This window comes from Chiloscyllium plagiosum, unplaced genomic scaffold (assembly GCF_037043375.1).
Source record: "Chiloscyllium plagiosum isolate Xiang-an unplaced genomic scaffold, Cpla_swu_hap1 HiC_scaffold_15, whole genome shotgun sequence".
In the NCBI taxonomy this organism is placed as follows: Eukaryota; Metazoa; Chordata; class Chondrichthyes; order Orectolobiformes; family Hemiscylliidae; genus Chiloscyllium; species Chiloscyllium plagiosum.
The window spans coordinates 66,961,148-66,988,770 of NW_028270153.1; the positions used below are offsets into that span (position 1 = coordinate 66,961,148).

At 41.4% G+C, this 27,623-nt stretch overlaps 1 protein-coding gene across 1 annotated transcript in view; it reads left to right on the forward strand.

Moving 5' to 3' along the window:
- Window positions 1–703: 703 nt before the first annotated feature.
- The window catches only part of tpx2 (TPX2 microtubule nucleation factor), a 39,016-nt gene continuing 12,096 nt past the window's right edge, over window positions 704–27,623 (forward strand). Inside the window, exons 1-9 of the mRNA XM_043710109.2 lie at window positions 704–1,138; window positions 2,933–3,070; window positions 7,620–7,722; window positions 13,721–13,834; window positions 14,446–14,538; window positions 15,414–15,550; window positions 16,637–16,794; window positions 19,492–19,669; window positions 26,171–26,306. Coding sequence (XP_043566044.2) covers window positions 1,039–1,138; window positions 2,933–3,070; window positions 7,620–7,722; window positions 13,721–13,834; window positions 14,446–14,538; window positions 15,414–15,550; window positions 16,637–16,794; window positions 19,492–19,669; window positions 26,171–26,306 — 1,157 coding nt within the window. The 5' untranslated portion in view covers window positions 704–1,038. The remainder of the gene's footprint in view (window positions 1,139–2,932; window positions 3,071–7,619; window positions 7,723–13,720; window positions 13,835–14,445; window positions 14,539–15,413; window positions 15,551–16,636; window positions 16,795–19,491; window positions 19,670–26,170; window positions 26,307–27,623) is intronic.

The following is a 27,623-nucleotide window of genomic DNA, read 5'->3' on the forward strand; positions in this document are numbered from 1 at the left end:
CCAAGTTTGGTAGCCATGAGGATGGCCTCAACCAGGACCTTGGGTACATGTCACATTACAGTTGACCCCATTGCCCTATATACACACACACACAGACACTCCTACACATACACAGACCCTCACTCATGTATACGCTCACAGATACACTCCCACACTCGCCTTCTCGCAGACAACCACCTGATGAAGGAGCAGCGCTCAGAAAGCTAGTGCTTCCAAATAAACCTGTTGGACTATAACCTGGTGTTGTGTGATTTTTAACTGTCCGCCCCAGTCCAACATCGGCATCTCCAAATCATAAGTTACTTAACTGTTAATGGAGCTGCAACACCTAGGCAAGTGGTGAGCATTCCATCCCACTCCTGCCTTGTAGATGGTTAAAAATCACACAACACCAGGTTATAGTCCAACAGATACACGGTGACAGGATCATTGGTGATAACCCGGGGTCCAGGGCTGGTTACAATTGACGGAGTATGGGTCACGCATTCTCACTTCTGATTGGTCAGATTAAACCTCGGCCTGGTGACATTGTGGAGGCTGATTGGCTAACTTCGACTCTCTATTACGGATGCAGTGGCTGATTGGTTGCGGTATAATGGAACCGTGTCCGAGGAGCCGGAGCCCGGCTGGACCCTAGGCCCGGAGTTCGGCTCGCTCGCTGACCCGGGGTGAGGGGGGGGAGAGGCAGTACCAGGCACCGGGCACCGGGCAGGGAACCCGGCCGGGAGACCCTGTACCGTTCCCAAGGTAACGGCCAGGCAGCGTCACGCAGACGGATAGCCAATCAAGGACTGGTGCTGTGTCGAGCGGACTGTGATTGGCGAAGGGAAATTCAAAATTCAACCGTTAAACGGCGAAGGTTCTGAGCGAGGGAGCGGGAAAGGGCGAGAGAGACGGACAAGTGTGTGTAGAGAAAGAAAGATAGATATACGAGAGAGAGAGAGAGAGAGAGAGAGAAGGAAAGAAGAAAGAGACGGATAAGTCTATGAGAAACAGACAGGCGGAGAGATAGAGAGAGATAGGCACAGAGCCGGAGCCATGGCGGATTCGCCGGTGATCTGGAGTTACGATGCACCAACTCACATCGATTTCAACAACTTGCAGGAGCAGGATGATCCAGCCGCGGACAGCTGGTTCGGTAAGAACCGGGGGCGGGGACGGGACCGGGACCGGGACCGGGACCGGGACGGGGTGAACCCCTCGCCGATCCCGATTACTCTTCATCCCTACCCGCGGCCCGATCGCTGTGTCCCCTTCCCCCTCCCGATCCAGTCACCCATTTTTACCCGATCACTGCCCCTCCCTCCCGGGAATCTTTACGCACACCCCTCCCCCCCAAACTGGGCAATCTCTTCCTTCCCCACACCCCAAAAAAACCTGGGAATCTCTTCCTTTCTCTCTCTCTCTCTTTCCCCCCGTTGATTTGAGGGGGTGCAGGCATATCCTTTGTCCACCCGGCCCAATTTAAATTCCCTTCCCGCCTCTTCTCCCCCACCCCCACCATACCAAACACTCACCCCCCCCCCCCCTCCCCCCAAAGATTAACCCTCAAACCCCCTGCTCCTTTTCTGTTCTCCCGTCTCCCCCTTCAAACACTAACAGCTCCTCCTCTAGCAGCCTCCCAGACACTCACGACCACCGCTCATCCTCCGCCCTTGGAGCCACTCCGTGCTGTTCCCGGGGTGATTCTCGGGCGTGGGGTCAGTGCTGCCTCTGCAAGATTAGAGATGGAAATATCCAGAGGATGCAGGTCGCTTTGGCACAAGTTTTGTTCTTCACTGAAATCATCTGCCCCCATGGCATTTCCTTTTATTTTGCTTGAAGGATCTCTATCTGTGACAATTTGTTGACCAAGCGCCTATCGTATTTTTGGAAGAGATTTTTAAGTCTCGGTATTTTTGTTCCGTTGAAAGAACTTTTCTCTCTCTTTGCTCCAAGTGATTATGGTTAGTTATGGTCAGTTCTGGATACGGCGAGCAGTTTAATCGACTCTTCCGTCCCTACCCCACCTCACCCCCTCGACTCTTTTCAACAAGTGGCGACGTAACCATCTTCATGACTTGATCGAAAAATCACTCTATTTCTAAATGCAATACTCCAGATAGACCTTTCCAGCTATAGAGGTTTGAATAGCTTCCATTGTACAAGAAATCCCAATTACTATGAACGATCTTCCTTTTAACTGCAGACTTGACACACACCCCTCCTCAGCCTGACCTGAGAGTTTCTAGAATTCTGTTTTTATTTTGAAGAATGTCCCCATTTCTGTATTCAAATTCTTTAGGTAATAGTTAAGGTTCTGTTAATCTCTAAACTTTTTTTTTGATTTAAATTTTGAGGTCCATTCAATGTTGATCTCGCTCTTTGTGTACGTTGTGTTCCTCGCTGAGTATTTCCCTCATGCACTCTGTATAATATGATCTGCTTGTACAGCACGCAGATCAAAACCTTTTACTGTACTTAGACCCATGTGACATTAATATTTTTTTTAAAGGGCATAACTTGAGATTCATTTTGGCTGCTTTTTGACTTTTCAGATGTTCGTATTTTTTTCAGTTGAGCTACTAGTAACTAACTGCTGCCCAAATCTTGGCTGCTGCTTCTGTTTTTGGTAGGATAGTTCTTGATGTGGCTTCCAGCCTGTCTTTTGAGTTTTCAAATGTGTCTGTCCGTTTTTCTTTTTTTTCTCTCTGGATTTGGCGTTCTCTTGGTCCTAAAGGATGTTGAGAATTTGTTTACATTGTCGAACACGATTTACACTCGAGGTATTTTCAGGGTAAACTGAGACACTGCCTGCTGCCCTTATTTGTTTTGAGCATTGACTTGAAAAGACTTGTTCAATGCAGGTATTGCAGAAAAGATGGACTCTTTATGTAAACCTTTTTGCACTTTTAAAAAAAATGTTGATTGTATTTTCTTCTCTTTATAATAGATCAGCAAGTTGGGATGACAAAGAGCCCTGTCCCTTTGGGAGTTCCTGTCATCCACAATCAGGCGTCAACGAAAACTTCAAATGAGCTTTCTCGTGAAACAAATGAACCAAGCTCTGTATTGGATGAACTCAATGAAGGTAATACATCTGCATGTAAGAATTTAATTTTCTTTTTAGTAACACAAGTTTATGCAAAATTAACTATCCTTGTGGCAAATCTGCATGCAATGACTTGTACCTTGCAGGAGAGGTGAGATATTTCACACACATGAGGTGATTAAAATAGTTAAGGAGGTGATATTGGATGGGCTCTGCACCTGAAGTTGATGGGCACCATGACTGCATGAAGTTCAGCTCTGAAGTCATCTAGACTCCAAACGTTAGCTTGCTTTCTCTCCATGGATGCTGCCTGGCCTGATGTGCTCTCCAGCACTCTGTTCTTGACTCAATTTTCTTGTTGTTCATAGATTATGGTGGTGCAGAGAATTGGAGAATTGCAATTATTATACTGTTAATAAAAGCTGTGGAGATGAGCACGTGATCAGGTCCTGGCCACTTTGAAGGTGTAGTGGGAAAGCTTCTAAAAGTTTGTGAACCAATCACAATAACAGGATGATTGAGTGTGGGAGCAGTTGTTGAAGCACAGGATGTTATAGTATTCTAAGAGCAGTTTCAAAGCCAGATTGGCAGAGATGAATTGTAATCCATAGTGAAATATAATGAAGTATGTCTTTAACATCTGGGGACGATTTGCTGAGAAATCAATAATATCGCTCTTGATTGTGTTTGCTATTTTGGGTGTGCTGTTTGTCTGTTTACTGTATAATATGAGAGAAATAAGCTTTTGTTTTATAATTGATTGTATATTAGGATCAGTTGTTTGTTCAAATCCTGTAGCTTTATTCTGTTAAATCCCCATGATTTCTGCTTAAAGTTTGATTTTTACAGCATGGAGAAAGATCTTCAGCTCATCGTGTCCTTGCAGGTAATCGATTATTTGGTTAGGCCATTTTTGGAATTTTGTATGCAATTCTGGTCTCCCTCCAATAGGGGGGATGTTGTGAAACTTGAAAGGGTTCAGAAAAGATTTTGTATGAATGTTGCCAGAGTTGGAGGGTTTGAGCTACAGGGAGAGGCTGAATAGGCTGGCGATCATTTCCCTACAGTATTGGAGACTGATGGGTGACCTTTTATAGAGGTTTATAAAATAATGATGGGCATGGATAGGGCACATTGATAAGGTCTTTTTCCTGGGGTGGGGTAGCTCAAACTACCCCATCCCAGGAAAAAGAGGGCATTGGTTTAAGGTGAGAGTGGAAAGATTTGAGGGGGAACATTTTCACACAGAGGGTGGTTCATGTATAAAATGAACTGCCAGAGGAAGTGGTTGACGCTGGTGCAATTACAATATTTAGAAGGCACCTGGATGGATATACGAATACGAAGGGGGATTTGGGCCAAAGTCTGGGAAATAGCCTCAATAAATCTAGTTTATCTAGTTGGCATGGATGAGTTGGATTGAAGGGTGTGTTTCTGTGCTGTACATCTGACTATATCTTTAATAGCAATGATATATCCTCAAATGTCAACCAGTGCCCTCATCTCATCTACCTTTATTTTCAGAACTCCTTGTAGCAAAATAAATGCTATCCAGAGTTTTCAAGCTCCCTTGTGTCTTTTCTGTCTGCCAGGCTGACCTGTCCTCTGCAGCTGTCCAAGCATCACCCACTGCACCTCCGTGGATTACCCCATTATCCTTCTAAGTGACACTTGCTGTCTCAGACACACCATTGTGGTTCAAGTACAACCTGTCGGACTTGTCCAAGTCTCACCTTCCCTGGGAATTAACCAAATGATCTTGAAACTGCTGCACCAACACTTCGGCCACAGAGTTATCTGGTTTATCTACCATTTTTTATACTCCTCTACCCAGCTCCCCAAATTCTAGTAGAATCTCTCCCCTCTTTCTGCCTAAGTTGGTATCGACTTGAGCCATGACCTCTTGACTGTGCACCCTCTCCCTTTGTACTGTACTGAATGTACTGTAGCTTTTCAATAACATCCTTGTCTTCGTCTGTCAGCTCCTTCTTTCCTCTTTTCTCTCACCTATCTAAAGTTGACCTCTGACTTCATCCTTTGGAGGAAATCTAAGAGCACATCTTTGGACTGTGGGAGGAAACTGGAGTACCCTGAAGGGACCCACGCAGACATGGGGAGAATGTACAAATTCCACGCAGACAGTTGCCCAGGGCTGCAATTGCACCCAGGTCCCTGGCGCTGTAAAGCAGCAGTGCTAACCACAGTGCCTCACTGGAAGTTGCTGCAGAAGATCTTGGGTGGAGGCAGTGTACAGACAGGAATCTTTCACTTCATCAAATTGACCTGACTAAAAAGAGGGATTGGGTTGGATAGACTGATTTAGGAAAGATTGACAAACCACTCGCAAATGACATCACAAAAAGCAGCCCACCTTTAGATTGCTCCTTGTGTTATATGATGGAGTCCAGAAGTAAGAGAGAGTGCAGCAGGGAGAACCTTGGAATCTGGCATAAATGTATTGGTGCGGTGTGATCAGTAAGCTATTTGCAGTCACGAAGCACATATCTATCTTCAGATGTGATTTGGGTCGAGCGAGTATTCAGTTTGGGAAAATTTGGAAGCCGTGTTGGATCTCAGTGCAAAGTGGAGAAAGTGATTATTGCTTTTTTGTTTTGAGTTCGTAGTTCATGAGGGGCATGGATAGGGTAAATAGACAAAGTGTTTTCCCTGTGGTTAGGGAGTCCAGAACTAGACGGCATAGGTTTAGGGTGAGAGGGCAAAGATAGAAAAGAGACCCAAGGGGCAACATTTTCACGCAGAGGGTAGTACATGTATGGAATGAGCTGCCAGAGGAAGTGGTGGAGGCTGGTACAATTGCAACATTTAAAAGGCATCAGGATGGGTATATGAATAGGAAGGGTTTGGAGGGATATGGTCTGGGTGCTGGCCCGTGGGACTAGATTGGGTTGGGATATCTGGTTGGTGTGGATGGGTTGGACTGAAGGGTCTGTTTCCATGCTGTACATCTCTGACTCTATAACAGGATATATTGAAGCCCAGGGTCAAGGGTCCAGAGAAAAGTGACATCACAGGTAAAACTGTAATTGATTTGGTAGGTACTAATTTGACTATCTAGCAAGGTTACTTTTGAGATTGAAGGCAACTACCTCAAATACAGTGAGTGGTCAGGGACAGAAGAGCATGACCATGAACGAAGTGGAAAGAGAATACAAGGGGCAGTGCTGGAAGAACTCAGCCCTTGAACACACTTGAGATTCTTGCTCCCTATTGGGGTGAGAGTGGGATGATATATGGAAGATGAGCAAATTGACAACATTATGGTACAGGAAGCCATTCAAGAGAAGGGAGTTAAGAGAAATAATTGTAGTTGTGGATGATTTATCATGGAAATTATGAAGGGATGCAATCAAGGCATACCGAGTGTTGTACTTAAATACAAAACCAGGTAAATGAGCTTGTAGTGCCGATTGAGATTGGCAGGTATAATGTTGTAGGTATCATAGATATAGCTGTAATGGAGTCAAAGCTGGGAACTAAATATACAAGGACGTGTCCCATTGAAAGGATGTGCAGAGGGGCAGGGTTGTCTTGTTAGTAAAAAAAAAAATGAAATTAACTCAATAGCAAGAAGTGATATAGAGTTGAAAGATGTAGAATCTGTGTGGATGAAGTTGAGGAACTGCAAAGGAATAAAGATCCTGACTGTGTGCACGATGGCTGTGGTTAACAATGGTGCTTCGCAGCACCAGGGACCAAGGTTCGATTCTAGCCTTCAGTGACTGCGTGGAGTTTGCAGATTCTCCTCTTGTGTGGTTCCAGTGGGTTCTCAGGTTTCCTCCTTCAGTCCAAAGATGTGCAGGTTGGGTGGATCACTATGTCCAGTGATGTACAGACTAGGTGGGTTAGCCATGCAAAATGCATCATTATGGGGATAGATAGGTGGGGTTTGTCTGGGTGGGATGCTCTTCAGAGGGTCGATGCAAACTTGATTTGGCTGAATGGCCTCTTTGCACATTCTAGGGATTTTGAGTTATGTACAGACCCCCTAGCAGTAGTCAGGATGTGGGGAGGAAAAAAATTAATCTGGAGAAAGCAAGTGCATTTAAGAAAGGCACTTACAATAATCACGGGGCCTTCAATATCCAGGTCAACTGGGAAAATCAGGTTGATAGTAAATCTCAAGGAATGCAATTCATGCAATAGATGAGAGATCTCTTTTTTAAGCAGCTTGTGATAGAACTGATTAAGAGATAGGCACGTCTGAATTTGGTGGTGTGTAATGGAGCAGACTTGATTAGGGAGCTTAAGGTGAAGGAACACCTAGAGGGCAGTATGAGGGGGAGAAACTGGAATCTGATGTAATGGTATTATAATTTAGTAAAAGTAATTACAATGCCATGAGGAAGACCTGTTCAAAGTTGATTGGAAGGGGAGCCTTGTAGGGAAGATGGCCTTAATGAGTTTTGAGAAGATGGTAGAGGAACAAAGGCAGGAATTTCTGGGGGTTGTTTGGGAGATACAGCAAAGATTCATTCCAAGGAAACTCTCTCCTCAAACGGGGAGATAACACTTCAAAACGAGCTTGCTAAATTCCTTGTTATTCAGGCTTGTTTATTTCTTCCTGTAGAAGATACCACTAATAGACCTCCGCATAATCTGGTTCCTACCTTGGAAGCATGGAAAGATAACCCCAACAAGACTGTTCCTAACAAAGCAGTGCCACTGAGGAGGTAAGGAATAGATCTGTCCAAATGTATGACTGCTCCATGTTACAGCCTGTGGCTTGGGGGAGAAACATTTCCCTGTTTTTGAGTTGGTTACAGATTAGCTGTGCTAATTTATTGGACGAAGTTAAAGCTGGCAATAGACAGCTGTAAGTGCTTTTGTTCAATAAGTGACTAATAGTCTTTGTCATACAGTATGAAACAGAGCCTTCGGTCCAACTCATCCAAATTGATTTTCCTAAAGTGAACTAGTCCCACGTGCCTGCATTTGGCCCGTTTTGCACTAAACCTTTCTTATTCATGTGTTTGTCCAAATGTCTTTTAAATGTTGTAATTGTACTTTCCTCTACCACTTCCTCTGAATGGCTGTTCCATATATGTGTGGAAATAATTGTCCCCCAGGACCCTTTTAAATCATTTTCCCCCTTCATCTTAAGCCTATGCCCTTTATGCTGCTTATGATTTTAAACCTCTATAAGATTACTGCTCAACCTCCTATGCTCCAGGGAAAGCAGTTCTGTGCCCTCCTTAGAACTCAAACACTCCATCTCAGTGACATCCTTGCAGATCTTTTCTGCACTGGTTCCAGTTTAATAATATTCTTCCTATAGCAGGGTGACCAGAATTGTATGCAGTATTCCAAAAGTGGCCTCAACAATGTGCTATACAGCTACAATGTGACGTCCTGACTCCTATACTCAATATTACGACCAATGAAGACAAGTGTGCCAAACTCTGTCCTCATCACCCTGTCTGCCTGTGATACCACACTTTCAAGGAACTATGGACCTGTACCCCTAGTCTCTTTGTTCGACAGCACTCCCCAAGGCTCTACCATTAACTGTAAGCCCTGTCCCTGTTTGTCTTGCCAAAATGCAATACCACATATTTCGCTAAATTAAACTCACCATCTGTCACTTCTCAGCCCATTGGCCCAGCTGTTCAAAATCTAATTTGTATTCATGGACTTTACTGTCTGTAATGCTATCAGTTTTTGAATGTCAGTTTTAATTTGCTGTTGACTAAAGTGGTAGACATCAACAATGAATGTCAGTGTACCTTCACACGCTTTCACACTTGGACTCCAGTTGTTCCAGGAGTTGATGTACCGCTTTTGGAGGGCTATTATAGGTAGACAATGAATACATGCTTTGCTACTGATGGCCAAGAATAAGTCCAAGTCATAGTCATAGAGCAGTACAGTGTGGAAACAGATCCTTCAGATCAACTTGTCCATGCTGACCAGATATCCTCAATAAATCTAGCCCCATCTGCCAGTATTTGGCCCATATCTCTCTCAACCCTTCCTATGCATATATCCATTCGGATAACCTTCTAAATGTAATTGTACCAGCCTCCACCACTTCCTCTGGCAGCTCATTCCATTGTGATAGTGACCACAATTCTGTTATGTTTACTTTAGCAATAAAAAAGGATTGGTATATACTGCAGGGCACGGGTTATTGATGGGGGAAAGGCAATTACGATGCGATTAGGCAAGATTTAGGATGCATTGGATGGGGAAGGAAATTGCAGGACTGGGCACATTTGAAATGTGGAGCTTATTCATGGAACAGCTACTCTGTGACCTTGATAAGTATGTACCTGTCAGACAGCGAGGAAGTGGTTGAGCAAGGGAGCCGTCGTTTACTAAATAAGCTAAATCTCTTTTCAAGAGAAAGAAGAAGACTGATGTTAAGATGAGTCGTGAAGGCTCAGTTAGGGCGCTTGAGAGTTATAGATTTAGCCAGGAACGATGTAAAGAAGAGCCAGGAGGGGACATGAGAAGTTGTTGGCAGATAGGATCAAAGAAAACCCTGAAGTTTTGTATAGGTATATCCAGGAATAAAAGAATGGCCCAAATCTTTCTCTAGTCAATTAAGGACCATAGTGGGAAGTTGTGCGTGAAATCGGGGAGATAGGGGAAGAGCTACATTAATGTTTTTCTTTTTTTTTTGTCTTTTTCCTGTGTGAATACTGACCATGTTGTTGAGGACAGTACTGAGATACAGGCTACTAGACTATATGGGATTGAGGTTCACAAGGAGGAGGTGTTAGCAATTCTAGAAAGTGTGAAAATAGATAAGTCCCTTGGGCTGGATGGGATTTATCCTAGGATTCCCTGGGAAGCCAGGGATGAGATTGCAGAGCCTTTGGCTTTTATCTTTGTCGTTGTCTACAAGGATAGTGCCAGAAGACTGGAGGATAGCAAATGTTGTCTCCTTGTTCAAGAAAGGGAGTAGAGACTAGTAATTATCGACTAGCGACCCTTGATTCAGTTGTGGGCAAAATGTTGGATAAGGTTAGAAGAGATAGGATTTATAATTAGCTAGAGGAATAATTTGATTAGAGATAGTCAATACAATTTTGTGAAGGGTAGGTTGTGTCTCACAAACCTTTGTTGAGTTCTTTTGAGATGGTGACCAAATAAGTGGATGAGCGTAAAGTGGTTGATGTGGTGTATATAAATTTCAGTAAGATGTTTGATAAGGTTCCCCATGGTAGGTTATTGCACAAAATATGGAGGCATAGAATTGAGGATGATTTAGCAACCACCATCAATCACATTACCAACGAGAACATCATGAAGCTAGTGGACCTGTGCCTCACCATCCACTTCACTTTCAACAACATAGTCTACAAACAAACCAACAGCACACCCATGGGATCTCCGCTATCAGGATTCATAGCAGAAGCAGTAATGCAAAGGCTAGAACAAACGGCCCTACCAATCATCAAACCAAAAATCTGGGTTCGCTATGTAGATGACACCTTTGTCATCACAAAACAAAACAAGATAGAGACATTTAACATCATCAACAACACCCTCACAGGCATAAAGTTCACCAAGGAGGAAGAAACCGGCAACAAACTTGCATTTCTGGACGTCACAGTAGAAAGAAAGGACAAGGGGCGGCATGGTGGCACAGTGGTTAGCACTGCTGCCTCACAGTGCCGGAGACCCGGGTTCAATTCCCCCCTCAAGACGACTGACTGACTGTGTGGAGTTTGCACGTTCTCCCCGTGTCTGCGTGGGTTTCCTCCGGGTGCTCCGGTTTCCTCCCACAGTCCAAAGTTGTGCAGGTCAGGTGAATTGGCCATGCTAAATTGCCTGTAGTGTTAGGTAAGGGGTAAATGTAGGGGTATGGGTGGGTTGCGGGTCGGTGTGGACTTGTTGGGCCGAAGGGCCTGTTTCCACACTGTAATGTAATGTAATCTAATCTAAAAGGGAGAGTTACAAACCTGTGTATACAGAAAACTGACAAACACTGACCAAATACTCAACTACACCAGCAACCCAACACACACAAACGAAGCTGTATCAGAACACTATTCCAACGAGCCACCACACACTGCAGCACAGACGAACTTCGAAAAACAGAGGAGAACCATCTATGCGACGTATTCAAGAACGGATACTCAAAAAACACAGTGCGCAGATTCCTCAAGAACAAACCATGACAAGCAGACAGCACACAGCCAGAAACCCTCACCACCTTACCATATATCAAAAAAGTTTCAGAAATGACAGCCAGAATACTTAGACCCCTCTGAATCCTAGTAGCACACACACCCACCAACGCTCTCAAACAAAAACTAAAACTTAAAAGACCCAGTACAACCCATGGACAAATCAACGTCGTCTATAAAATTCCATGCAAGGACTGCCGCAAACACTACGTAGGACAAACAGGAAGAAAGTTAGCCACCAGGATACATGAACACCAGCTAGCTACAAAAAGACACGCCCCCCTCTCCCTCATAGCCCTACACACGGATGAAAAAAAACACCATTTTGACTGGGACGGGCTAAGCAAAGACATGCCAGAGAATTCCTAGAGGCCTGGCACTCCAACCACAACGCCATAAACAAACACCTGGATCTAGATGCCATCTATCAAACCCCTAGAAAACGAACAGGAAATGACCACCACAAACTCTATCCAGGAGAAAGATACAAATAGAAAGCAGGAGACAACAGCTTCGCTTCACTTGGAGGTCGCCACTGATGATGTTACCTAGCCAGGTAATGAAACGTCTGGATATCAAACCTACAGCTCAGCGAGCAAACCTACACCCTAAACCTCAACCTGAGCTACAAACCTTGCGATGATTTAGCAGTTTGGATTATAAATTGTCCAGCTGAAAGAAGACACAAGGTGGTAGTTGATGGTAAATGTTCATCCTGGAGTTTAGTTACTAGTGGTGTACCACAAGGATCTGTTTTGTGTCCACTGTTGTTTGACCTGGATGAGGGTTAGTAAATTTGCTTATGACAGTGTTTGGTGGAGTTGTGGACAGTGCTAAGAGAAGTTGCAGGTTCCAGAGGGACATATAGTTGCAGAGCGGGTCTGAGAGGTGGCAAATGGAGTTTAATCCAGAAATGTATGAGGTGTTTCACTTTGGAAGGAGTAATAGGAATAAAGAGTACTGGGATAATAAGATTCTTGGTATTGTGAATGAGCAGAGAGATCTGTGTCCATTACATGGTTTCCTGAAATTTGCCACCCAGGTTGATTGGGTTGTTAAGAAGGAATTTGGTGTGTTAGCTTTTATTGGTAGAGGGATTGAATTTTGGAGCCACGAGGTCATGCTGCAGCTATTCAAAACTCTGTGGCTACACTTGGAGTATTGCGTACAGTTCTGATCACCTGCATTTATAGGAAGGATGTAGAAGCTTTGGAAAGGGTTCAGACGAGATTTGCTAAGATGTTGCCTGGTATGGAAAGAGTCTTATGAGGAATGGCTGAGGGACTTGAGACTGTTTTCATTAGAGAGAAGGTCGAGAGGCGATTATATTGAGACATAAGATAATCAGAGGGTTAGATATGGTGGACAGTGAGAGCCTTTTTCCTCAGATGGTGGTGGCTAGCACGTGAGGACATAGCTTTAAATTGACAGATGTCAGAGGTAGTTTTTTTACTCCGTAGTAGGGGTGTGGAACGCACTGTCTGCAAGAGTAGTAGACTCACCAACATTAAGGGCATTGAAGTGGTCACTGGATAAACATATGGATGAAATTGGAATAGTGTAGGATAGATAGGCTTCAGGTTGGTTCCACAGGTTGGCACAACATCTGGCCGAAGGGCCTATGCTGCGCTGTAATGTTCTGTTATGTACCCGCATCACCCTTTGCATGAAAGTGTTGCCCCTTAGGTGCCTTTTGAATCCTCCCCTCTCACCTTAAATCTGTGGCCTCTAGTTTTGGACTCCTCCCACCCTGGGTAAAAGATTTTGGCCCCTCATGGTCACCCCTCAGCCTCTGTCTCTCCAGGGAAAACAGCCTTGGCCTTTTCAGCCCAACTAGTATCAAACACTCCAACCCTGCCAACCTCCTTTGGTAAATCTTTTCCATACCCTTTCTGTATCTCAAATTTCACAATATTCTTCCTATAGCAGGGAGACCAGAATTGCATGCAATGGTTAGGCCATTATTGGAACAATGTCCTCTGTGGATGTAACATGACCTCCCAACTCCTATGTTCCATGCACTGATCAACAAAGGCAAGTATACCAAATGCCACCTTCACTCTTGTCTATCTGGGATTCAACTTTCAAGGAAGTATGAACCTGCACTCTAAGGTTTCTTTTTGTTCAGCCACACTTTTAGCATATACGTTCTGCCTTTATTTGCCTTTCCAAAAAGCAGCACCTTACATTTATCTAAATTCAACTCCATCTGCCACTCCTTGGCCCATTGGCCCATCTGATCAAGATCCCATTGTACTTTGAGGTAACCTTCACTGTCCACTGCATCTCCAATTTTGGTGTCTAAAATGAAATTTACTTTAATAAGTGACTTAAATATTACTCTTTTGATTCCAAATATGCAATGTGTGGGAATGAATGCAAAGATTTAGAAAGAAACCAATGAGAAATTACTGCTCACTCAAGCCACAGCAATGTTTTGAAATGGCTAAGTATTGACATGACTGTGATTTTTACTTATAGTATTGTACTATCTTTTAGGTCTTAATTTGTTTAAAATTTTAATTTTCACTAGATCAACTCGACGAACATCTGAACAATTGAGAAAACAGTTGGGCAAAATTAGAGATACAAGAAGATCTAAGGAGTTGGAATCTTCTGAGCCTCCGGTTAACAAAAAAGCCAAACTGTGAGCTGCTTTATTTAAATTTGTTCCTCTTTGAAGGAATTTGCACGATTGTGAGTTTGATGGGAAGTGCAGGAGGCCTCCTAAGTGTTTGGCCTCCTAATTGACCACTAAACTTGTTCTTCTGTTTTCCTGCTTATGTATTCCCTTGCCTGAGAGTGCCATAATGTGAATGTTAGAATGGTTCCAAGTCATTGTTCTTCTACTTTGAGCAGGGTTTGTAAAATGTTGCATGTGTCCCATGGAATCTTAAGTTATTGTTGGCTTCTTGTTCTTTTATGGCTGCCTGTTTCCACAGTGGATGTCTTTGTCAAATTTAAGGGTTCCTGGGAAGTTCTCAATGAGGGATGCATAGTTTGCTTGATGTGTTCCTAATTGGCTGGTTTTGCAATCATACTTCCACTGCAAAATAGGGTTAGCAATGTTACAAAATTACTCTGCTTTATTGGTTTTCTAAACTGTCATTTTGAAGCGCTCACTAAGTAAATTTGCTTGATGGTCATTTAAGCTTCCTGTTCTGAAAAGACAGATGTACCCAGCTGACAGCGATTTTGTTTGATCTATATTGCTGCAGAGGAATAAAGCAAAAAAAAAATCTCTTGTATTAAATCTAGGGCTCTGACTGGGAAGAGCTCTGGGAGTAGAGCAGGGAGCGTGTCTAGGACTCGAACTAAATTGACTTTGCCTGGCACGCCAACAGTTCTCAAGTAAGTGTTACTTTTGTTGTAAAGAATGTACTGCCTTCTAAGTTGTCTTGGTTCTTTGCGTTTTTTAATAGCAAGTTCTGGAGAGATTTTGAGTTTAGCTTGTGCTAATTTTTTAGTGTGTCAAGTTAGGGTTTCAGATTGAAGTATAAAAGCACCAAGTGACTGCACCAATTTTTTCCCTTGTTAATGGACCATTTTCCCAATCTATTAGAGCAGCTGGGTGTACTATATAATATGTTTTCGTTGGAGACTGATTTATGTAGTTGTAATTCCTCCTGACTTCCAAAGCCCATTGACAATCTACCTGGCACAAGTCAGAAATGTGATGGAATAGTCCTCACTTGCTTGGATAGGTGTAGCTACAATAACACTCCAGTTTGATACCGTCCAGCACCCATTCCGCCACCTTCAAGATTCAGTCTGTCCTTCATAGATGTATGGTGACAACAGTGTCTACCATCAACAAGATGCATAACAGAAACTTGTCAAGCTGGTTTTGGAAGCATTTTCCAGACCCATAACTTTGTCACATTTTTAAAGGACAAGGGCAGCAGATACATGGGAACAGTACTGGCAAGGTGTTTGAGACGTGGAACATGCTGCCTTGGAATTGTAATCACCCTTCTTTCACTGTCGCTGGGTCAAAATTCTGGAACTCCCTTCCTAACAGTGTTGGGGGTTGAACTCATCGTAGCCTCCTGTGTTTCAAGCAGTTGACCTTATGTAGTCCAATTGGGAATTTGCAATAAATTCTCACCGAGTCAGTGATACCCACGTCCACGTAAAAGTAAATTTTAAATGGTACGATTTGACAACGTGTTTCCACATTAGTAGCTGAGATTTTATAGATTGATTCATCAACTTTTATCTGACAGGAGGAAGCAACATATGGGGTCAAAAGGAAAAAGCACAGAAGAGTTGGAAATGGAAAAAATTGCTCTATTTCAGAAAGAAGTAGCAGACCAGAGAAAACTTAATGAGGAATCACTGAAACTGGCCATATCTGGTGCAGGTATACTAACCAAGCTAAGGTTGGAAGGAGAATTGTATTTTCCTTTTTTTTTTTAATGCAGTGATCTAACATTACATGAACTGTTATCGTGGTTTTGATAGCAAGCATCAACCTTTCCCACTTACTAACAGAAATTATGTAGTTTAGTATAGTTTATCTTCTAAGTCTGCATAACTCATGATGCCCCATGCCATGAAGTTTTGAGGACCCTTTATTTGCACACTGGTTTACCAACTGAATGACAGGAAAAAGCTAAATTTTAAGTTTTATGGCAGTGCAGAAACTGACTGAAGTTAATGCATGTTAAAAGATACACTTTTTTTTTTCAATTTCAGTTTTGATTTGCAATATGGGAGCTATTTGTACTTGAATATATCAGATTGAAATAAACATTGCAAGGACATGCCACTGAGCACTTTTATAGCTTTTGGGCTGTTATAGTTATCATTAGGAGATTTTTTTTTTTAGAAAGCTGCACAATTTCATTTAGATGTTGCAAGATAATCCCTGAATATGCTGTCTCAAATTGGGGAATTTGAGAACAGATTTGTGCTACCAACTCTTTAAAGCTATTTGTAACTATCAAAGCAAATGTTGTGAACAATACACTTTTTCTGTATTAACAAAGTTTCATGTGGCCTTTTTTCTGCAGCTGCATCACCTTTAATATTGCTTAAGTCGTGAAAGTGTGCCTGGCACCTTGTTAAATTTGTTTGGCTACATATGCATTTTTTTCAAGGCTGACTTGTGCAAAACCTGAGAGAACCTCTTTGGAATGTTCTCCAAACATGCAGTTTGGAGAAAATGAGAGATGTAACAAAATTATTGTACACCATTGTAGCAGATTAATAAAATGCTCAGTCTCACCAGCCTGAGAGACATTAAGTGCATATTTAATAACTTTTTTCACTTCACCATGAATAACAATACCTTCCATTAATCCCCTGGAATAACTGCTTAGGTTCTTCTAAACTAAAGGATTAAGATAAACTTTTTAAAATGTAGCATCCAATACCCTGTATACACTACTAAGAAGATTACTGTTTAATGTATTGCTTTCAGCTTTTTTTGATTTTTGCTTTTCAGGTCAGAGCAAGAAAAGGACACACATTCCACCTACCAAACCAATGGATATCAAGTTTCACACAGATGAACGCATTAAAACGCACAGTGAAAGCCAAATGGACAGAGTATACAAGGAAGTAGACTTCACCAGTGAACTACGTAAACATCAGCAATTTTCTGTGAGTAGATTTGTTATTATCACTAGATGTATGGATTGTACACTGTATTATGATCAGGGAATGAGGTGAGATGTATTGTATAAATTCTGTTCCACTTTTTGCCTGGTAGTTGTGGGGTAAACTTTAAAAATGGAAATATTAGTTGAGCTTCAGTTGCGATCATAAGCAGATAAACCATCCATAAGCAACTTGTGACTTATTTTTTTTTGCTTTTACTCCAGTTGTTGGGTGTTTGGTGCAATGTTGTCATAATTATTATTTCGATTTATCTGTCTGTAAAGATTTCTGATAGCTGCCATCCTCCAGAATCTTCTTGGATTTGTCTGGGTTTTGTTATCAATACCAAGCTTGTGTTTATCATTCCTTGTTTGGGACTTTCCTTAAGAAGCCATCTTCCCTATAACTTTTATGATACCCACCAGAGTCCTATTGCAACAAATGATTCTCTGCTTTATGTTATGACTCCGAGGTATTGCACAAGAAGTTAAATCCCTGTGTTCCTGGAGTGGCCATGCAAGTTAAATATCTTATAAAGTTTACAAAGTTCCCCAATTTGCCTAGCTTTCAGACCCAGATCAAAAGAAAACACAGACAAGGTTTCTGTATTGAACAAGAATCTTCCTCTGTCGCTCTCTGCTTATGCAATGTTGACCCATAATGCTACTGATCTAATACTACATTTTGAGTTGATGAAGCTCTAATTCTCCTGCAAAGGCACAGACAGGGTAAAATAGATTATGGTCAAATAGGAAATACAGCTCAATAGTCTTGTTCCCAGGTACCGTTGTCATGGTTTCTTTGACTCTTTTCAGACAGACTTGCACATTGCTTCAGTCGTCGTCTGTCTTTCATCAACCAGTGGAAGCAAAGGTGACTGGGTTACTAAAAAGTTTGATTTGTTAGTGAAAAGTCACAGCATAAAGCAACTATTGCAGGAAAGAAACTGGCTGCACAGTTGTTGGCATGCGAGCAGATCTGTCATTGATAACTGTTCACTAATTCGTGGATACATACTTCAATCAACTTCTTGTTGTCAAATAAAAACATCTGTATGCTCCTTTGTCTCCCATATGTTTGCAGCTCTAACTTCAATTATTGCTTCTTCATTGTTGTTTCTGTAATGTCTGGCATGGGTGTCAGGGGACCTCCCATTCAAAACTACAATCACTGTTTTAAGCAAAACTGATTTTTAAAAACTCAGAATAAAAATACATGGTCCTTGCATGTAAAATACACTTGACCAGTCTTATTTTCTTTCAAGTGTGAGAGTAGAATGGCTGTGAAAATTGAAGGGAACACAAAAATCTTCATCTGGCATGTAAATAAAGTAGATAATTTAAAAAAAAATCAACCTGTTCAGATGTGTTGTGACCCGTGGGGAAGGTGGCACTTGAGCATAGGCATTCTGGCCCAGAGGTAGGGGCACTAGCACTGCACCACAAGATGTCGAATGGGATCAAAGTATCTTTCCCCACAGTTGAATGTCAAAGCACGATTGATTATTTCTGTGCCATTTTGAACTGGGCTCCCTTCTGTTTTTGTATTTTTAGATGAACGTGATGATTACTGTACTACAAAACCGTTCAGATTTAAGGTTTTGGGTGAGAGTTTCTGGTCAGAAGGGGAGGATGAAATTTTTTGCGTGACAGGTGGTAATGATCTGTAGTGAAGACAAATTATCTCTGAATTTGAGCAAGGAAATCCAATCATGGCTTGAAGGAAACAAACTTGTAGGATTATGGGAATTGAGTAGGAGGTTTGGGACTGACTAGAAGCTCCTAATTGTGTTCCCTTCAATTAGGCTTGATGTATAAAATAGGTACTTCCTGAGCAATAAATGACTGACTACCATTTTTCAATTCACTTTATGTTACGATCATGGAGTTTGTTGGACTTAGGACCTTGGGAATTTCAGTCAAGTTGATATATCTCATCATTATTGACTGATTTATGCAGATAACATTCATTGCCTGTTAAGTCCTGCATTGTGCTGCTGCTTTTTCCGTGCTGTGATGTGCCCTGGAAGCAGGCAAACAGTGTTAAAGTATAAATAATATCTTGGGAAGGTTCTGGTTCTTGACTGTTTTGCTGACTTTCAGATTGATCTGTATTACCAGATCATGTCTTGGTTGGCATGATCTGTTGTCAACTGTGGCTCAGTTGGTAGCAATCATAACTGAATCTGAAGATTGTGGTATAAGTCCCACTCTGGAACTTCCAATATGAAAACCAAAGTTGACACTCCAGACAGCACAGCATTTACTTTGTACTGTCTTGAAGTGCCATCATTTAGATGAGTTGCACTTAACCAATGCCCTTTCCATTCCCCCAAATAGCAGTGTTTTGAAGAGCAGAGAGTATCCCCTGTGTCTGGCCAACATTTATCCCTCAGTTGACATCCCAATGAATGATGTTTTGGTCACTTTTCACATTGATTGAAGCTGGCTGAGTGCAAATTAGCTGTTTCCTATATTACAGACAACACTTTTTAAAAGTGCTACTTCATTGTAAAATGCACGGGAATGTCCTGTGGCTCTGAATGGTGTTATTTAAATACAAAATTTTTTTTCTTTCCATTTTGACCCATATTTGAACCATTTTAAAGTGTTGACAACCAACCATGTTAATGTATGTTAATTTGCATTATTTGCAATGTGTATTGTCTGCTTTTGATAATACTGGCTACTTGCTGTACAGACACATGGACACAAAGGAGCTACAGTACCAAAGCCTTTCAACCTATCATGTGGGAACAAAAGAAAGCATGAGGCTACAAACTCCCAAGAATACGTTTCTCTGGCACAGCAGGTAGAAGCATTTCAGTGTCGCACTCCATCACGCTACCAGCTGAGGAGCAGTCATCAGGTGGAAGAAGGTAATCTGAAATTCTGCCGAACTTTAAACAGATGACCAAATCCTAAAGTAATCAATCTTTACCCTGCTGTAAAGATTAATGTGCCTATCGGTCATATTTTCTCAGATTCTTTGAAACACGCTTGGTAGATCATCCATCTTAGAATTTAATTCTCTACGAGATCTTTCTGTATTGGGGGTGACTGTACTAAAAGAGCACTTTAGCTTCTATTCGAACAGTTTTCCTTGCACTTCAGATTTAACAACACAACATCAGTGATTTTTTTTTAAGTGACTGAGAACAGTAGACAGTGATAAATTACATCCAATGCATTATCTGGATTGTCATTATATTGATATTTTATAGACTAATAAACGAGGTCCAGGAATGTGGAGAATGGATTGCTAGCTGCCTTTTGAGATAGAAAACAAAGTGGGAATAAAAGGAAATTGTACAGAGTGGCTGAAGTTAGGATGCTTGCCCTACAAGGGTCCATGCTGGAACCACTGCTACTCATAATTGACCATTTAATATCTTGCATTATATTTTGGTTCCCAAAATTTGTGGATGGCACAAATGGATGAAGTGGGGCATGATCTTTAAGAGGGCAACAGCAAATTATAGCTGTTTGTTTATAAAATTGGCAAAGTCGGCAATAATTGGCACATGAAGTTGAACACATATGAAATTGTGCATTATTGTTAGGTCAAATTGCATAATTTGTTGCTCAGATGCCAATACAGTGAAGTACAGGAACAAAGATCTTGAAAGGGCACATCCATTAATAGCTACCAGCTGGGCAAGACCATAACACAGCAAACCAAGCACTATGCTTTTATTCCCAGAGAAAGAGATTTGTAAAGAAGGCAAAACGTCAAAAAAATAGTTCTTTTTACCATTGTTAGATCCCACATTTTAATACTGCATACCATCCTGGTTGTCATTATTATCTAAAGGATGTTGAGGCACTGGTGAGGGTGTGAAGAAGATTTGCATTAATAATGCCAGAAATATATACATATCAAAGAAAGACCTGCTTCGCTTCCCTGGGGGAAGGGTAGGCGCAGGAGCAAAGCTCCTGCTGAACGGCATGCAATCGATCCAAGGAACTGTGATTGGAAGCCGCTGTTGTGACCTTGGATGACTGTGCAGCCAGAAAGAAAATTGGATGGAGTGCTGCTCAAGAGTGACCAAACAGAGGTGTTTTTAAAACAATATGAAGTTTTGGTTGGAGTAAATGCAGTCTCATGGGGAAGAATATAACTAGAAGTTATCAATGTAAATAGTGGCTAACGCTTCCAATAGGGAATTTAGAAAAAGCTTTTGCACTCTGAAATTGATATCTGAATGAGAGCATGATAGCTGTATTGAAAAGGAGGCTAGAAAACTATCCTGACATTACCAACTTGTACCTGTCATTCCTAGATCCTGGACAATTTTCCAGACTGGATAACCCCAAACTCTTAATATCCTGGCCCTGTGTTTCTTCACCTACTCCTTCTGGGAGTTTAATTTAAAGAATCCCATTTTCTTCCAGACCAAATGGACTTTGGCTCCATTTTTAAAGCAAACATAGCCAGGTTTTTTGAATTAATAGCACGCATCCACATAATTAGAAATGAGTTATGTGTTGTGGTCATTGTTGGATTGTGCTGGTAGAGTTGATTTTGCCAGTTGAATAGTCGATTTTCAAAATCCTTTGATTAGTAGGCTGACTGGTTTACAACGCTTTAAGAAGTTTCCTTTATTTACCTCCAGTGCAGGGATGTTTATTGGCTGTTTTTAAAGGTTTGGTTTCCACCGTATACTAGACACAGTTAGTCTATGGCTTAATGTGTAAACTGGTGTTGAAATTCTTTTTTTTTAATCTTTTCTTGTATATTCCTGCAAGTGGAAACTACAAACCTGCCAGTGTCCTTAATGGGTTGCTGTAGTTATTCTGAACTCTGTGAACGCATCTTAGTGGGTTTTGCATTTATCCCCAAAAGACTTCCCATGTGCTTTTTTTTCTCCTCCTGCTTCATCTTGATGTTATTGTTGAAGTTGCAAGTGACATTTTCATGTCAGATGTAAAGCTATAGTGTAGAATGTTGTGTACAGGTGAAATATGTCATTCAGAAATTAAAACAGACCTGCAATTTGTGTTGCCATGTTCCTTTTACTTCATATTAACCTTTTCTCACTTCAACCCATTCCTTGTTCGGCCCATCTCAAAATTCCAACTAGTTAAGGATTCAGTTAATAGACCTCTGTCAGCCCTTCAATGAGAGAAATTCAACTGAATTTCTACTGTAGAATAACTGGTTGACTGAACCCGATTCCTTTTCCTTTTTCATTATTGTTCCCCTTCTGATTGAACCATACAAGTTCCTCAGACAGAGGTCTGAACAGTATCTAAGCATGGTGATTCAGTGGTTAGCATTGCTGCCTCTCAGTACCAGGGACCCAGGTTCAATTCTGGCTGTGTGTGTGTGTATTTCTCCCAGTGTCTGCGTGGATTTCCTCTGGGTGTCCTGGTTTCCTCCCACAATCCAAAGGTATGCAAGTTAGGTGAATCGGCCATGCTAAAATTGCCCATAGTGTTCAGGGATGTGTAGGTTAGGTGCAGAAGTCAGGGGTAAATGTAAGGGTCTGGGAGGGTGACTCTTCGAAGGGTTGGTGTGGACATTTTGGGCTGAAGGGCCTGTTTCCACACTGTATGGATGACCACGTTTGTGTGCAGAATGAATCCGTATGGAGCCATTTTAAATTTTATTCATGTTCCAATGAAAAAAAGCTAGCAGACAAACCAAATTATTCTACTCACTCTTGTTTTCCATATCCCTTTACCTTCAAATATTTTATGCAATTTTCTCTTGTGTCCAGTGGACTCTGCCTCAGCTACTCCTTTTGCAAAGCATTCTCAGTTTCCACCAATTTGCCAATTGGGTCATGTTTAGGTACGTTTGAAATCTAACATAAGCAATAAATATATTTCCTTTGGCACTGACACAGAAGGTCCGCTTTGAATATTTGAAAATTGGATTGTGTGCTGCACATATTTATGATTTACAAAGGTATTACCAGCTTTGGAGGGTTTGAGTTATAGGGAGAGACTGGGGCTTTTTTTCCTTGGAGAGGTGGAGGCTGAGGGGTGAGCTCAGAATCATAAGGGGCATGTGTAGGGTGAATAGCCAAGTTGTCATGTTAGGATGAGGGAGTCCAAAATTAGAGTGCATAGGTTTAAGGTGAGAGGGGAAAGATTTAAAAGGGACCCGAGGGGTGCTAGCCCTTTCTGGGGTGTGTGTGTGTGAAATGAGCTGCTAGAGGGAGTGATGGAGATGGCTGTTTAAAAGGCTTCTGATGAGTACATGAACAGAGGCATATGAGTCAAATGCTGACAAATGGACTTAGGTCAGATTGGGATGTCTGGTTGATCCAGTTGAATTGGACCGAAGGTTCTGTTTCCTTGTTTATGTATCTGTGACTATAACATAGAAAGAAACAAAGATCAGCTGGCACATTGAGCCTACCTCACTAAATCATGTTGCAAATGAACATCCTAACTCCCCCATGTTATCAGATCAAGCTCTTGATAAAGGATGACTGCGATGCATCCTGCCAGACTTGTATTTGCCTCTTTTTACAAGTTTTGATGTTTTTTAAAAATGTTTTGCAGGATGTGCAGACTTGCACAAACTGGGATCATATTCAAAAGATGTCTGAGGAAAAAGACCTTCAAATATCTAAGCTAGATTTAAGTTTATCTAACTGAACATATCTATTCACTCATCCTAAGCTCTTTGCCTGTGTTAGCAGAGTATATATAAAGCAATACCTAATTCTTTCATATTAAGAGCCACATTGCCTCAAATTCATGTTGTCTGATTTCAAAAAGATAACGGAGTCTCATGTGACATGGTTTACACTAGATTTTCGCCTCCACCTGAACCTTTTTTGAGTCTTTAACTGCGACAAATAAACAAAGAACAAGAGTCAGTGACTCAGCCATCGAGCCTGCTCTGTCATTCAATAAGATCCTGACTGATCTGATTTTATCTCAACTGTACATTCCTGCGTGTCTTTCCCCACCCCCATTTTAATTTTTTTTATCTCCTCGGTAATCAAGAATATATCTCTCTCTGCCTTTTAAAAAATACTTAAAGGTTCTGCATCCACTGCCTTTTGAAGAATTATATTATCAGTTGGAAGCATGCGCAAAAAAAATGCAGATGGAGTTTTATTCTTTGTTCTAATCTTTGAATCCCTACAGTGTGGAAGCAGGCCATTTGGCCCATCAAGTCTGCACCAACCCCTCAAACTATATCCTACCCAGATCTGCCCCTGTACTGTGTCTCTGGAACCTTGTGAACCCCATAGCTAATCCACCTAATCTAAAGGTCCTTGAACACTACGGGGTAATTTAACATGGCCACTCCACCTAACAACCTGCACAGATACTGATTTGTCTTAAATGGTGGCCGTTTTTACTTTTAAAACTATGACCTCTGGTTCTTTGTGCTCCCCTAAGAGGAAGCATCTTTTCTTCATCTACCCGGCCACATTCTCAGGATCTTGTGCTTCAATTAAGTCACCTCTAATTCTTCCAAACTCTCAGACGATGCGGGCCTAGTGTTTCCTCCTAAAGCAAACTGTCCTCCATTGTAGGAGGGTAACCCCCAATCAGGAGTGAAGGTTCAGGAGGCGGGCATGATTCCGACAAATGGAAGATTTTTATTTAAGCAGGAACCAGTTAATGGAGGGAGAGGGCCAAAGGATCTTCCTCAAATCTGGTCTGTAAATGAGAAAGCAATTTTTCCCTTTTGATCTATCTTCTAATCTGATAGAAAGATTAATGACAGATTTTACAGTGAAAAGCAGTATTTTATTCATTGAGTTACAATGATCGCATACAACGTGGTCACTATGTTTTTTCCCTCTTACTCTGTATATCTAGTCCTATGAGAGACCTAATCACTGCTGGGCATTCCTATGGACACCCCCCAGGTTCCCATGATCTTATGCTGTTTAACAGACACTATAATCACAACCTTTGGATCTTGCTATGCCTCCTATTCATTCACATTCCAAAGTTACTAGCAATACTCCTTTTAGATCTGTCTCGGGCTGGCTTATTTATATGTGCTGCATTTATCAGATTGTTATTGTTCTTTACATTTTCCACTATTCTAGTTCTTTATGAAAAATACAAGAGACAGTTAGTTATTTTTAACTACTTGGTATAACGCTTGTAATATTGTTTTTTTAATGGTAGTCCTAAAAATTAATTACTATAAAAGACTTTAGCTGTTGTTCTGATGGCTGCTTAATGGGTTAATGGGCTTTATCTCGCACCTCATGTCTGTTTATTTAAGAGGACAATTATCCTTTCATTTATGAAACTAGGATTAATTATTTGTCTGATTTGTAGGCATGTTCTTATCAAAACTGTCTGGAATAGGCTGTTCGTCATGTTTATCTTTCCAGCCACTTAGTCTTCTGGTGCTGGGACAGGCTGCTCTGTCTTGTTTGTCTATTTGTGTGAGTAGATATGGGCTGTTTTGGTATAAGCATGTATGGTACACCCCTACATCCATGTATTAGTTGAGTAAATCTTCTCTGAACTATCTTCTCTGAACTATCCTGTAAGTATGATGACTAGTACTGTCAACAGTACTCCAGATGGAGTGTCCATAATGCCCTATATAACTGCAGAATAACATCTCTATTCTTTCATTAATTCCACTTGCGGTAAAATATAACATTCTGTTGGAGACAGGAGTAGGCTTTTTGGTCCTTCTGAACCTGCTCTGCCATTCCATATAATTGTGGCTGATTTATCCTACTTAGTACTCTGTTACCCTTTCGTCCCTTTAACTGAAAAACTTGATCTAACTTATTTTTTGACAATTCAGCGTTTGATCACAACCACTTCCTGTAGCAGAGAATTTCACAGGTTCTCCAACTCTCTTTGGGTGAAAACATTCCTCCCCTCAGTCCTAAATGGTCTATACCATATCCTCAGAAAGTGACCTCTGGTTCTGGACTCCCCCTGTTATTGAGAGCATCCTTCCTGCATTTACCTTGTCTGCTTCTGTTATATTATGAACCAGGCTAGACCCCCTCAAAACATTTAAAGGAAGATGCCAAGACCATAACTTTTTTTTAGTTGTTTTAAGTGGACATCCCAGTGGATAGCCATTTTGTATTAAACAAAACCGTTTGTTTAGAGTACCAAATGAGTAGGAAGGGGTTTAGAGGGATATGGGCGAAGTGTTGGCAAATGGGATTAGATTGGATTAGGATGTCTGGTTGGCATGGAAGAGTTGGGCGGAAGGGCCTGTTTCTGTGCTGTACATCTTTGACACCTTCCCCCAGTTTTTAAGGTGTGAGTATAGTTTTAACCAATCAGGTCTCATTACTTTTCTGGGTCACTTGATTGCTACATGGAGGACCAGAATTAAAACTTACTGATTAAAATCTAATCAGTGTTGCATAAAATCACTGATTTGAAAGATGTAGATTTACTGTATTCTCTTTCAGGTCCTTGCAAGGTGTCTGAAAAGATCAAGCTAACTAAACCACATACTCCCATGTTAGTAACTAAGACCCGTGCTCGACCAACAACTTGTAAGAGTGCAGCTGAAATAGAAGCTGAAGAACTGGAGAAAATACAGTCGTAAGTGTGAGATTTCAAAAGCCTAAAATGTTTCCCGACATCTTTTGATACTTAAATGCTTATTTTTAGAGTTGGTGCGCAAAAGTTTCCCCTCAACCAGTATTTTGTCAGTATTACAATGTAGGATTTTCTCTTTCATGATTGATGGAATATATGTGAAGATTTAGTTTGTAAGTTGCAACAGTGGAACTGTTAGAGCCTGAAATTGTTTATTTACACGCCACTGGCCTGATTTATTTGAATGTAAGGTGAGTCCATTATTTGTTACTTATTTACAATCTGGTCTGAATGTCCACTTGAATTTTGTCAATCTCTGGGTGGCTTTCTTCGCTTCATGTAAAGCTTGCCCTTGTATGCAACTCGTCCTGACTGAAGCTACATATGGTTGCTCAGGCTTTTGAGCTTTTAGAACTGCGCAATCAGCCAGTTGGCTTTCCAAGTCTAAGTATCAGACCTGTTGGAATACAGAATCATGTCTGTATTGTGTATTGTTAAGCATTGTTCAGAGGCGTCAGGGCTAAAATGCTTGAAAAAGAAGGACACATTTAAACAGCATCAAATGAAACTAGCAATTGTCAATCTTTGTTCTTTGAGCAAGCAGACTGTTAAGGGTGTTGCTAGCAGAGGTAAACTGTCTCTGACCGTATTGTCACTAAAATTAAATGTTGAAATGTATGTGCAAATCTTTTGCATGCATAGGATAGGATCCTGTATGTTACTATTGTTTGCTAAGCATTACACTGAAACCAACTAAAGATTATCAGTCAGGTCCCATTCATGCATGCTCGGAGCTTCATATGTTAACACAGGATCCTGTTTTATGTAGTCAAAAGGAATAAATATTGAGGGGGGCAAAGAAGGGTTATGGAGACTGCCAATCTCTGGTCATGGAAAAGCAATTTAAGTCAATTTGCCTGACTCTAAGATTTACGGTTAACTAGTCCTGCAGAGTGGTAGATCTAGTGATGGTCATGTCAAGGAGGAATGATTTAAAGCCTCACATTGGAGGTAGCCATTGCCTGGCAATTTATACCATTAATCAACCCAAACCAGCTGCTGATCAGGTTTTGTTGCATATGGACATGGCGTATAGTTTCTCTTACCTGAGGAATCATAAAACCTGCTGATTATTGTGGATACCCCAGTTAATTTTATCTCTGAGGTAACTCCGATAAATATTTGTTCAGTAATTAAGGTACATGAAGGTATTCCACAGATCAGCCATGATCTCAATGCAGCTTCAGCTGAATGGTCTACTCCTGCTTCTATCAGTGATCAAGCCCACTTTTGATCTTGTGATTTGAGCCAAGGTCATTG